This window comes from Alternaria atra, assembly GCF_907166805.1.
Source record: "Alternaria atra isolate CS162 genome assembly, contig: 25, whole genome shotgun sequence".
NCBI classification, from domain to species: domain Eukaryota; kingdom Fungi; phylum Ascomycota; class Dothideomycetes; order Pleosporales; family Pleosporaceae; genus Alternaria; species Alternaria atra.
Window position 1 is genome coordinate 1,746,106 of NW_025091323.1, and position 13,835 is coordinate 1,759,940.

General features: G+C 49.6%; 2 protein-coding genes across 2 annotated transcripts; one reads left to right on the top strand and one right to left on the bottom strand.

Annotated features, from left to right (window-relative positions):
* Nucleotides 1–1,354: 1,354 nt before the first annotated feature.
* Nucleotides 1,355–4,779, top strand: ALTATR162_LOCUS5594 (uncharacterized protein; the record flags this gene model as incomplete). The annotated part of the gene is made up of 4 exons (XM_043313213.1): nt 1,355–1,560; nt 1,614–3,466; nt 3,522–3,907; nt 3,967–4,779. The coding sequence occupies 4 exons, from the start codon at nt 1,355–1,357 to the stop codon at nt 4,777–4,779; spliced, it is 3,258 nt and encodes a 1,085-aa protein (XP_043169148.1).
* Nucleotides 4,780–5,602: 823 nt separating this feature from the next.
* Nucleotides 5,603–10,980, bottom strand: ALTATR162_LOCUS5595 (uncharacterized protein; the record flags this gene model as incomplete). The annotated part of the gene is made up of 9 exons (XM_043313214.1): nt 5,603–6,672; nt 6,722–7,466; nt 7,531–7,946; nt 8,012–8,089; nt 9,502–9,956; nt 10,010–10,463; nt 10,512–10,589; nt 10,649–10,871; nt 10,915–10,980. The coding sequence occupies 9 exons, from the start codon at nt 10,978–10,980 to the stop codon at nt 5,603–5,605; spliced, it is 3,585 nt and encodes a 1,194-aa protein (XP_043169149.1).
* Nucleotides 10,981–13,835: the final 2,855 nt, after the last annotated feature.

A 13,835-nucleotide genomic window follows, 5' to 3' on the forward strand; every position in this document is an offset into this window, starting at 1 on the left:
TACAAAAGGTGTTTGATGACTTTATGAACATGCATGGATATGGGTAATAATAGGCATTGGGATGGGGTTCTTCGGCGTAGATATACTTTGTAGCGCACAATCAAAAAGCGTCGTCAGTTCTACCAACACTATCCATTCTCGTATTGGGAAACTCTTTCTTGTTTCAATAACTAAAAACTCCAGTCGAGCACAATTGTGCAGTTGGTCGTAAGCGCATGCGATTACCTGACTTCGTAAGGTTCGTGTCTACCCCACGAACTCGGTCGGAACTGTCGGATGCTGATATTTGTGGGAGCAGAATCCGCAACTGCCACCCCCACCATTCCGCCCGCTACGCCTGGGCCAGGTATCCACGTGCAGAGCTTGTCTATCGATAGAGAGGCTCAATTTCAACGACATTTCATGTCTTGCAATGTCTTCTACATTGAAAAGGACCTTGACACTCCATGTTCTCTTCCGAAACCGACCACTCGCACACTGTGTAGGCAGGCGAAGCGACGCTCCCCACATTCCTCGGGCCAATCCTCCACGACAATGCTCACTGGGCCTCGCAACGACTCTTCGATGCACTGCAGGTCTAGTGCAGTATACCTACGCGTTCCCATAAAGGTGTATTGGTTTGCGAGACGTATCATTGGCGGTGCCGCCACACCTGTAACCGCACAAGCCTTAAGTGGCATACGTGGCAAACATCAACCTGTCATATGCGACAGCGATGCTTACTATCGTATCTCTACCCCGGAAACACATATCCTGGATAGTCCTGCTACTGTCCAAAAGCATAACATGGCTCCACATAGAGCGCGCAAAACGCGGAGTCGTTCGATCCCTCCACGGGGAAACTGCGAGAAAACAATATGCACCATACCGACGAGTACTCCGATTGTACTCAACGCCAACAGCCGAGACATCTCGGCATCGCGGCACAGTGGCTCAAAGCCACACAGTCGACACTTAGAACCGGGAAGCGGCGACCGGACTTCTTGGATCCGTCAGCCAAGCTTCTTATCGTTCTGTCAATGAGCAGTCCAGTAAGCCCGGCCTCACAGCGTTCGTAGATTACTGGTCTTGCCATCAAAGCTGTGGGTACTTGTTTGTTCAACGGAATCAGTTGATCATTATGATTGTACATGCCAATGCAACATGCGCTGCAGTGTAGACGTTTGTAACCGTTAATGAGGCGTGGTGGACAAGGAGTTCCAAGCCTCTCCACGCTTGGGGGGACCCACGTAGCTCGTCTAGCGTGCTAACCCCGCCTGAACCTGGTAGGACAAACTGCCTATAAGGACTCCCCCGCAAAGGCGTATCCTTTCTCTTCACCACCGACACTACCAGTGTTATCACATATACTTGAATGGGTGAAACTGTACTACTTGCCGTCGAGGAGACTTCTCCTAACGTCGATGAACCCCCTATATGTGGTAGTAAGGATCCGCATACTGCACCAAACCAAAGGCAACTCCAGCCGAACCCTATCGATGGCGACACTTCGCCCACACTCCACGCTCCGCATACCCTCACCTCCGAGGAAGTTGCACAGAAACTACGAGTGGACATTCAGTGAGGCTCACTGTCCATGCTTACATCTCTTGTGCTCCTGCTGACTATCGCAGCCATGGACTCTCTCATGCTGAAGCGCAATCTCGCCTCCAGCTCTATGGCCCTAACAAGGTTAAGGGAGCTGAAGGGCTTTCCATGTGGAAAATTCTGTTAAGGCAGATCTCTAACAGTCTTACCTTCGTCCTTATCATTGTCATGGCCATAAGCTTTGGCATAGATGACTACATCGAAGGCGGCGTTATTACCGCAGTTATCCTCCTGAACATCGTCGTCGGTTTCTGGCAGGACTACCGAGCCGAGAAGACTATCGAATCTCTCAAAAAACTTACCGCACCCGAGGCCACCGTTACTCGCGATGGCACAATGGACATCAAAGTCAAGGCAGTGGATCTAGTCCCTGGCGACGTTGTACAATTGTCCGTTGGTAGTATCGTACCCGCCGACATCCGCCTCATCGATGGTGTTAACGCTTACACCAACGAAGCGTTCCTCACAGGAGAGTCCGCTCCTGTGGAGAAGACACCATGGAAGACCTTTGACGAGCTAGACCTTGCCACTGGTGACCAGACCAACCTTGCCTTCTCCGGTAGTGAGGTAACATCTGGGCGTTGCCATGGTATCGTAGTCGCTACTGGTATGGACACTGAAGTCGGAAAGATCGCTACTATGCTCCGCCAGAAGAAAGACGTCGGTCCACAATCTACCAATATATTTGTCCGAATCCTCAAGCGTTTCACGAATGGCGGTAAGACTATTCTAGGCCTTGTCGGGACACCACTCCAGATCACGTTGAGCAAGTTTGCTCTCCTACTCTTTGGTCTTGCCATCATCCTCGCTATCATCGTCTTCTCTGCAAGCAAATGGCAGGTCGGCGGAGAGGTTCTCATCTATGGTATCTGTGTTGCTGTAGCTGTCATCCCCGAATCGCTCATCGCAGTCCTCACGATTACAATCGCTGTTGGTGGCAAAGCGATGGCCAAAGCAAACGTCATTACCAGGGTCCAGTCGGCTATTGAGGCTGTGGGTGGTGTCACAAACATCTGTTCTGACAAGACTGGTACCCTTACCCAAGGTCGCATGGTCGCAAAGACGGCCCTAATGCATGGCGCCGGCACATTCACCATCGATGCCATTACAGACCCTCACAACCCTAGTAGCGGCAATGTTGCTCTAGATGACCAACTCCTCAACCTGGATGATTATAGACCAAACCCTGTTGTCACGCGCTTCCTGCGTACTATCGCTCTTTGCAACAACTCCAAGGTCATACCGCCATCTGATATTCATGTTGACTCTCCAAGTGAGAAGAAGGCTGCTGCCATGGATCAGTCCATCAGTGGTGATGACCGCGACACTGATGCTTCCACTATCGACACCATCTCACGACCGCCTACTGCCATCATGCAAGACGTGTCGAACGGACCCTGGATAGCGCACGGTGAGCCAACCGAAGTCGCGTTGCACGTCCTCGCTTCCCGTTTCAACATGGGTAAGGAGAGGCTACTTGCCAATCTTAACATCCATCTCGCCACTGAGTTCTCTTTTGACTCCAAGGTCAAGAAGATGACTGTTGTATACAAGGACAACCACCAAGGTTTCATGGACGTCTACACCAAGGGAGCAACCGAATTCATGATGCCTGCGCTCAACGTCTCGGACCAGGAACGGACTGAGATCCTGGAAGCTGCGGAGAGCATGGCTAACCAAGGTCTCCGCGTCCTGTGTATCGCTCACAAGACACTACAAGCCGGCACTGACATCTCGGAACGTGACGTCGTGGAAGCCAACCTCAACTATCTCGGTCTTGTTGCCATCTATGATCCACCTCGCTTGGAGACCAAGGGTGCTGTCCGCGAGTGTAAGATTGCTGGCATCACGGTCCACATGCTCACTGGTGACCATCCTGGTATGCACTATCTCTCTACGACCTGTGAGTGAGACATGTACTGACAAAATTCCAGGTACGGCGAAAGCCATTGCTAAGGATGTGGACATCATCGACGATCGCACCCCTGCTTCAGCTGTCATGGTCGCCAAAGACTTCGACAGGATGACTGAAGATGAGGTCGACGCTATGGAGACGCTGCCACTTGTCATTGCTAGGTGTAGTCCGACTACCAAGGTCAAGATGGTACAAGCTCTCCATCGTAGGGGTCGCTTCTGTGTCATGACCGGAGATGGTGTCAATGACTCACCGGCGCTCAAACAGGCGAACGTCGGTATGGCTATGGGTACTGGTAGCGACGTCGCTAAAGACGCCGCTGAGATGGTTCTAACTGACGACAACTTCGCGTCTATTGTAAAGGCCGTCGAAGAAGGTCGACGTCTGTTCGATAACATTCAGAAGGTATGCCGAGTCCTCTTCCTCTACATACCAAGTTCATCCACTAACGTTCGATGCTGCAGTTCCTTATGCATCTTCTTATTTCGAACATCGCTCAAGTCATCCTCCTTCTCATCGGTCTCGCCTTCAAGGATCAAGACAACCACTCTGTCTTCCCGCTGTCCCCCATTGAGATCCTTTGGGTCAACCTCATTACTTCTTCCTTCCTCGCCATCGGTCTTGGTCTCGAAGAATCACAGGAAGACAGCATGTATCGACCACCACACGACAACAAGAAGGGTGTCTTCACAGCCGAGTTGATCACAGACAAGTTCATCTACGGCTTCTTCATGGGAGCGCTGTGTCTCTTCTCCTTCGCTATCGTCGCATACGTCGGCCCTGGTGGAGGCAATCTCGGCTCTGGATGTAACGAGGGGTACAACGATACATGCGAGGTGGTGTTCCGCGCCCGCGCCACAACGTACGCTACCATTACCCTTCTTCTCCTCGTCACGGCGTGGGAAGTCAAGCATTTCGCTCGCTCCCTCTTCAACATGTATCCCAACTCTCCCTCGTCGGCTCCTGCTGGTCTATCTGTCTTCACTACTATCTGGCGCAACCGCTTCCTCTTCTTCGCTGTCATGGCAGGACTGGTCGTTGTGTTCCCCATTGTCTACATCCCTATCATTAATGAGAAGGTATTCAAGCATGGTGCTATTACCTGGGAGTGGGGTGTCGCATTCGGTTGCGTCGTCATCTACATCAGCGCAATCGAGAGCTGGAAAGCTATCAAGCGTAGTTTTGGTATCTGGTCCGGCGCTCACCGCGTGATTAGTCGCGAGGATGCCGAGGCCCGTGCTGGACTGAACGGTGCTGTTGCTGTTAGAGAAAAGTAAAACTAGGTCGAATCAGATTGGTGGTGGATGGAACAAATTGTCACATTTAGAATGAAGATGGAGGTGGAGTAGTTGGTCTCCTGTCTCCTTGGATTGACCCATGGTCTCTCTTTACTCATGACTTTCGATCATGAAAACACACACTCGTTATAATAGCTTTACGATGAATACAAACTTAGTCGTTCTTCGATCGCCACAACTTTTGAAGGATTCATGAAACTTGAGAAGACCTCAGCGCTGCACGATAGTATTGGTTGCCCAAGCGTTGTCTCAAGATTTCGTCATTCCGAATCTGATGGGGTTAGTTGCCAGTGCTTCGCCTACGGTAAGGATGCTGAAGGTCATTCATTGTTGACGCGTGCCTATGGCTCCACCAAATACTCGCGATACAACACTTTGCGCCGTCTACTTCATCGCTTTGTTGCGCTTCTTATTGGTTCCTCTCCTGTTCCATATCTAAACCGTGTTTACGATCGCTTTTGGGGCTGGGCGTCGGCATGTTGAATAGCGACTGGAAAGATAGTGCTATTTATGATTGGGGGAATGCCATGTTTTCTAAGTTGTGCAATTGGAAAAAGAAGTAATATGTGATGGGTTATTGACAGCTAGTTACGCTCACTTGTGTACAAGAGAGGGCGTGCTGTAATCTTTTGTCCTTAGCAAAGCCTTTTGCTTGAGGCTTTTGAAGTTGACTCAAGGTAGGCACAGTCATGATGGAAAGCAACATACAAGGCACTTTCATAACCGGTGCTAAGTCGCAGTAGCGCTTTGCGAGGTCTATTGCTGTTTTAGCTTCAGTATCTAGGGTTTAGCTCTCTGTTTCTCATTGACTACCAGCGAAGCCAAACTCCATTCTTGGTATCGCCCACTTTCGATCAACAGCGACCGATCCATTACTCGGCACAGTATTGTTCGTGAACGGCCCCAGACTAGGAGGCACATCTTCCGGTTCCCTTCCCCAACCACTTTCTTGGGGACCTAGTGTTAACTCCAGGACACCCCCCTCTAAAAAGAAATTGTGCTGGATCCAGTTCTGCGCATAGGATACACCGTTGAGGGTAGCACATTGGATGTAGATATTCTTGTAACCCGCATCAAAGTTAATGTTTCGAATCGTTGCTGTGTTGCCCGTCTGACCGTTCTTGATAGAGATAGATTCGAAGAAAGGCGGTATGATAAAGTAAACATCTTGTCCGGCATTGGGGAAGAATCCCATCATGACGAAAGCCTCAAAAGATCCCATGGCGCCACTGTCGTCATTACCAGGTATGCCGACGACGGTATCGTTGAACAGAGAAGGTATGTATTGATGGGCGCGTTCAGCAGAGAGAGCAGGACGGCCGGCGTAGTGGTATAGGAATACATTGAGGAAAGCTTGCTCATCGCCGAGATAAAGTACACCGGACTCGTGCAGCCAGTTCATACGCTCGACGAAGCGCTCGCGGCCTCCAAGGGTCTGGATGAGAGTGACCATATCTCCAGGAGCGAAAAAAGTGTACAGCCACACCGGGCCTTCGTAGGTCTCGCGTCCGCTAGGGTTGAGGTAGCAGCCAGTGAAATTGAGTAGTGGCGAGCAGAAGATTGGATCTTGAGAACCCCATGTGCCGTTCAGGTATCGGGGTTGTAGGAAGCCTTCAAACCCGGTATCAGTACCATTAATAATGCTACGTTGATCGGCTTTGAACATGTTCTGCCAGTTGCCGGAGCGATCGAGGTACTTCTGGTAGTCGGCTGTGTTGCCGAGTTCGCGGGCAAGAAGAGCGATGACAAAGTCGTTGTAGGCATATTCAACAGTTCGGGAGATAGAGCGGGTCTCCGTACCCATGCCTTCGACGTCAAGATTCTCGGTAGGGATGTACCCCAGCTCTTTCCAGGATACGAGACCACCGCGACCTGAGTAGTCAGTATAGAGGTTTTATCTACTCAGAAATTGTGATCTTACCTTCGACATCCCAGTTCGGTGGCTCAACTTCCGCATCCTTGACGACAGCCTCGTATGCTAGTGCCCAGTCGATACCAGCAGTAATGTTCTTCAAGTATGCGTCTGTGATAACGATGTCTGCATTCGAGCCTCCTTGCGTAAAACCTTTGCAGTGGCTCATGCGGCAATCCGGCAGCCATCCCTCATGACGATAAATATCAAGTAAACTCCTTATCATGAGCGTTTGACTGTGCGGGTCAAGCAGTGTTATCAGAGGATGAATCGACCTAAAGCTATCCCAGATGCAGTAGTAGGAGTCGTAGTATGGTTCATCAGACACCCAAAGTAAATTTTCGCCAGTATAGTCTTGAGGGCTTATCATTGAGCGGTAGACACCGGACCAGAAAGCCTTGAGGAAGACTTCATCAACACCGCCGTCTTCGATCGTGATGACGTCAAGTTTCAAACGCCATGCAGTCTCAGCGGCCGCAACAATGTCGTCAAATCCCCATGAGGGTATCTCGCGTTCCGCGTTGGCGCAAGCCTGCTTTTCGCTAATGAAGCTCATTCCGACTCGCGCATGAATCTGGTTATCTTGAAAGGGCTTCTCGAACTGTACCCATCCGCCCGCCGGTGTGTTACTGGGTGTTTGTCGTACGTCGCCTGGAACAATCCGTAGGCTTGTCGCTCTGTTTGTCGCGCGCGTGTTGGACCATACGCCGGCATCTTTGACCTTCGCACCATCGAAGTCGAGGCAAAAGTATGACTGCAGAAGTGAAGACACAAAGTTAGTGTGTGTCTCACATGCATTTAGTACAGTCACAACTTACATTATATGTACCGATTCCAAATGATGGCGAGAACACTCCACCACCTGTTATGCGTCCAGTTCCGGCATCCACAGTGATGTTTGCTTCGCTTCTCGTGTTCGGCAGATCTGTTAGGTCAACTAAGATATGTGGGCTCAGCGTGGTATTCGGTGTCGTCGGTGTCTTCGGAAATGTGATGCGATACAAAGCCGTACGATTTGTAACTGTTGATTCGGTCCTGATGTTGTTGGCTAGTGTGATATCGAAATAGCCAGGTTTCGCGTGCACCCTTCCAGGTATACGCTCGACAGCTCTCTGAGACTTTGTGTATTGGCACCCGTTGATATCATCGTTTGCACATCCGGATTGCGCAAAGATTGGAAAGTTACCAAGTGAGGGTGAGCCACCCGTACCCGAGTCGTGCATATGAGAATATCCTGAGTGTTGATATAAGAAGTTAGTGTATGTCTCACATGTAGATTTGTATAGGAACATCTCTTACCATATATAGGTTCTGAGTCGTTAGAAGAAAAACCTCCTTGGTTTTCGCCTATTACGTCGGGCCCCGCCTTCGCCATACCTGGAACTTGTTAGTACATTCTGGTCTATATGCCAAAGATGGCCACCCACCAAATGGTAATGTTGCGCCAGGAAATACATGTCCTATGGATGATCAGTCGTTCCTCGCTTCTCCCAAGAACTTCGCGGCCCTACCTCCGTTGATTGTTCCAATGAGAGGATCGACATATTCAAACCCGGATCGTGGTTGTGAGGAGTTATACTGCGCGTTGGTAATTGTTATTAATACACACAGCAGGGACGCCGAGGCATGTTTCACGGAAAGAATGCCCATGATTTAAGTTGAGCAAAAACACTTTCAGTGAGAACAACCAACTCAGCGGAAGAGGCAACTACGCAGCATTCCTCATTGCGCTTCCCCGCGCAGACTATTTATTCCTTCCATGACACTTGGCAGCGACGCGATGGTCCGCGACTATGCTACCTGCCGCATAAGCAATTCGGGTAGCTTTTCTTAAGTCATCTTGTACTGTCTATCATCTCCCAGCAGAGCGATAGTCTGGCTTTAAAGCACTGGTGGTCCGGCGATATGCAGCATTACAGCCGAGTACGGATGGCTGCGGGGTAACATCGATGGTGGATCCATGTCGTGCTATTGATGAGCCGTAACCTCCGGTTGGTATTGCAGGTAGCTTACGGGATGTTGTCGAGCGAAGTTGTGAGCCGGGTCTCAGAGTGGGACAATGATTAGCCCTGCAGGTAATCTCGGCATATTGGAGCGCGTGGTGGATGATGAGGACTGGAGAAGATCATGCGCTATCAGACCTCGTCATACCACAAAGCCCACCTCTAATGTAACATTGAAGTGTGTCTTGCCCAAGGGAATGATTTGAAGGCTCACAGGCCGTTGTGACAGCCGTCATGGTGTTGCACTTTCCCACCCGAATCGGGGAAATAGGATAATTAGACCGAGCACCGCTAAACCTCTTTCCGCTTCCCGCGTGGAAAATATGTACGTCATTACGGGCCTAGAGTGAGCACCATCTTAAGCTGCCTCAAAGTATATGCTTCATCACGCAAATCGCTCCATCACTGCCGACTCAGCATCGTCAACCATAAAACTCAATCGTAGCAGTAAAGAGACTATATGCCAAAACATCTAGTTATAGGAGCATTGGTCCGTTCGGCAAACACCTAGATCGTCTGATACTTGCCAAGTTCTAAGGCCTTAACGCTCGCATCTGGCTGAAGAAATGGCTCACAATCCGGAATCTCTCGCTCTCAACATCACCATCAAGCTCGGTTTCTGCCACAGCACAAAAACCTTTTGATCGTCCCATCTCTGTTTCGGATCGAGCAACTCAAATTCGAAATGCCACACTAGCCTCGCTAGAATGCTCCTTATCTCAGCCCACGCGAGACTCTGGCCGATGCAGTTCCGTGGCCCTACGCTGAAAGGCTGGATAATATGACGCTTATCCCCTGCATATTGCTCAACGCCAAGGAAACGTTCTGGTGCGTACACGCTAGGGTTGGTGAAGTGAGACGAGCTATGATACATGGCATATTGCGAGATACCGACTTGCGTGCCAGGCGGTAGGGTATCGCCGCATACTGTTGCGCCAGTGATTGGAACTATGCGAGGAAGGGCTGTTGGTACTGGTGGGTAGATGCGGAAGGTTTCTTGGATGACGGCGTTGAGGATCTTGAGCTGACTTAATGAGGCGAAAGAGATCTCACTGTCGGTCTTGAAAGTAGTTGCAAGTTCTTGGCGTAGTTTCTCCATCCAAGCCGGGTTTTTAAGAAGGTAATAGATTGCACCACTCAGAAGCGTGGCAGAAGTCTCGCTCCCTCCGAGGATGATGGTACCACACGAATGCTTGAGCTCCAGGTCCGTCACTTCCCCCTTATTGTTCTTGATAGCATAGCTTCAACTCCAGTCAGCAAGTCGTTTGCTGAATAAAGCCGTGCAGCCACTTACCTGAGAATATCCTTACGCTCAGTTCTGGATGCCAACCTCCTCGCAGTCTTCTCCTCGGTGAAGTTGTTGTGCTCGAACTCTGCTTTCGCCAATGCAGGCATCCACTTCAACAAGCGCGTAGCCGGAACCCCAACGATAGGATAGCGCTTGATGATTAGAATAATCCCAGCGAACCTTAAACTATTAAAAAGATTGTCTATCCAAGAGTTATACACTTCTCTGTCGAGTGCGCCAAATGGTTCGTCAAATGTCAGGTCGCCAGTTATGTCAAATGTTGTAAAGTTCAGCCAGCGCATGATGTCGACAGAGGATTGAGTGTCGGCCCGTTTGTACAACTTCTCGATCAACAGTTCAATGTACGAGGTGATGATACTCTCCTGACTTCGGAGGGCTTGCTCGGAGAAGGCGTGGTTGAGTGGCCGACGAATTCGAGCATGGTCCGAGTTGTTAGCAGCTATGCGATATCAGGAAAGATATTGTGATGGCTAAAACTTAAACATACAAATCATGTCTGTGGGGGGACGATAGTAGAATTCAGGATCTTTTAGGAGTGGCATAGTGGTGCCATGACCATAGACATCTAGCCAAGGTTAGTCGCACGAATGTAGCATTCGATCGAGCTAAAGTTGAAATAATTACCTCGCCATGCCTCTGGTTTGACGAAGGAGACTGTGTTCGGGTTGATGCGCACAACATCTCCATACTGCCCATGAAGCTTCAGGCATTGCTGTGGCACATCTCCAGTAAGGACATCGATAGAGTTGGATATGTAGAAAGCGCCACGCAACTTCGGTCCGGGATACTTGGAGAGCGGATGCAAGGTTATGTTGTAGATCGCCTGAAAGATACTATAGAACAAATACTGCGCAAATCGTAAGTGAAATGTTTTTTCTTCTTTGATCAACACATATAGCAATCAACGAGGCGAGCAGGAGCTGTACGACCGATGGCTTCACTACACTGTATTCCATTCTGAGCGCACTTCAGACCTGGCAGGCTCTACCTATGTAGGATCTTCGAGGACCCTGCGCTGATACCTAGGTACCCATTTATGGAGGTGCTGACAGCGGGGCGTTCTAGCCTGTGTCATAGCATACGGAAGGCCCAACAACGCCATCGGTGAGCATCATGCAGTCAGCAGTGCACACCTAAGACTGAACAATATATGATATCTGACGGGTCATGATCATAAGTGTTTGAGAAGATATGGTGTTCAGCTAAAAATCGTCGGTGATCGACATGCGCAGCTGTTGGCTTACAAACTTAGTTTGTTCTAGGAGCTACACCCCACAGATATTTCATCCTTTTCGCACAGATCAGTCCCTGTTGTTTGCACGGTAGGCAAAAATGATGTGTGTGTCGATTGACAATTGTGAGCAAAAACCAAAAACATACAACAGCGGGGATTCGCTAGTGGCTACCCACCGAACTACTAATCCGCCGGTACACTGCTTGTATATGGCTGAGCGGACGGGAAGCCTAGCTTTCACTCATGCGACTGTCACAAAGTCCCTTACTTTTCCTCTATGGAGTAACCCTCTTTTCTGCATACAGGCTATTAGCACACAATCTGGTGTTGGTGGCTTACTCCGCCCAGGTGCCATACACTGGCGCGTAAGCGCTACAGACGCTCTTGAACAAGACCCAGCCCCTGCAACTACAATCTGCGAGAGAAAGGACGCATTAAGAAGGCGGGGAGATAGGAGAGGTGACATACATCAACCTAATACAATGTGTATCACTCTGTTACGAACACACACAGGATGAATCCCTTCCGCAAAGGGTGCGAGGTTGAAGGCCAACCGTCGCACGAAGCAAAGGATAATGATCAGCACAGTGTGCTCCAATCACGTGATTAATACCCCGCTAAGGCTAGCTGTCCAGGGTAGTTGTGCATGAAGGGATAGCAAACCATCACAAACATCCCCAACATCTAGGATAGATAGGATAGCAGTAATAGCAGCAGACATAGCAACGAGATGTGAAAATTGTCCTTAGATGGTCTAGGTTGGTTCTCAGGGTATGAGTGAGTTCGAGCGAACGGGTTGGTTGGTGTGTTAGCACGATGGTAGATCGATGTAACAACACGGTGGTTGAGAAACAAGTAGTAATCCTTAGATTGCTAACGTGGTTTACAAGCGAGTGACGCACCCAAGCGAGTGACGCACTTTTGCCAAGACCTCACCAAACTTCAATTAAGTCGTAATGCCTCAACGCAACAGCGTGAAAGTAATCTCAAACGAAGCAGATATACAGCTTGCGATACAGGCTATCTAAAGAGACGCGACACTAACGACGCGACGCGCTAGAGCTATCTATAGCGTCTCTGAAGCAACACTACGAAGGTGTCACGATGCTCTATCACCACAGGATTCCAGCCACAGACTGGTGAGCCACCGGGAACCCTTCGGGGCACCGTCGGCTCACACCAGCCACAATCACGTGACGTAGGTATATATCATCCCTCTGAGAGGCTTGATAGCTCCTCAAGGATTCGTCTCAATACAAGCCTATACCGATATCTCAGTGCCTACCCAACTACTCCTCACAAATACCGTAGAACTAGGGTCTTAAACAAAGCTAGTTCTTATGTGAGGAGTAGTTGGGCAGGCACTGAGATATCGGTATAGGCTTGTATTGAGACGAATCCTTGAGGAGTTATCAAGCCTCTCAGAGGGATGATATATACCTACGTCACGTGATTGTGGCTGGTGTGAGCCGACGGTGCCCCGAAGGGTTCCCGGTGGCTCACCAGTCTGTGGCTGGAATCCTGTGGTGATGGAACATCGTGACATCTTAAGAGGTTTTAGAGGCATATAGATAGCTCGCCTACTTTAATAGTTAAGGTAGTAAAAAGCCTCTCTAAAGGCGCAGAGATAATAGCGTATACTTTAGTATTATCGTAAATGTCAGGCACCAAGTTACTCCGGGCCCGTTCGGGCCGGTATGCCAAGCAATCGCAGTATATTAGCCTACCTTACCGCTGTTGTGGCTCGACAGCGGTTCGTCTCTAGTCTTACAAGGCAATATACCTCTACTTCCACTATCGCGGTGCATCTCGTATCTATAAAGACTCTATTGCTTGACAGTAAAAGCGTATCGCTAAGCTTAAAGCAGCTAACGAGGCTGCTACGCGACGTAAATTGTATAAAAGAAAGCGAGTACAGAAGGAGGGGACCCTTATAGTAGAGGAAGGTCTTTAACTAACAACTCTAAAGGAGTTTAGCGCGCGCAGCGATAAGAAGAAGGCAAAGAAGAAGGCGCGCGTTAAAGTAGGCGAATCGTCTTAAAGACGCTGTAGACGCTGCGGCGAGGTAGGACACAACTCGCGCACATGTAAGTAGGATGCAGAAGTAGATTCTAAGTAGAATAGTGTATTACGATTTCTAATTACTATTGTTAACGGTGCTGTACAGTCGTGTGTAGTCGTGGTTTTGGTGAGGTCTTGGCAAAAGTGCGTCACTCGCTTGGGTGCGTCACTCGCTTGGGTGCGTCACTCGCTTGTAAACTACGTTACACAAGGATGTTTGCAAAGTTGAACACGATGAGCTATGAGAGTGCATCGTAAGGTCTACATACAAGAGTACCGTGAATTTCTGTCTCTGCCATCCCTCTCTTCGCGTGGCTGGTGTTGCCATCCATGGATGGTTCTCCCAAGACTGGATGGTAGGCCACGTGACTGGTGGTGCAAGCGAGTGCTGCCCCGCTTCACTTGTCGCCCTGTCGTACGCTGTTCTTCGGCAGCAATCGTAATAGGTAGATAGACATTAGTGCCGCCTGAGCGTTGTAGGCTCAACACCATACTTTCTAGCAATTTGCGTGTATA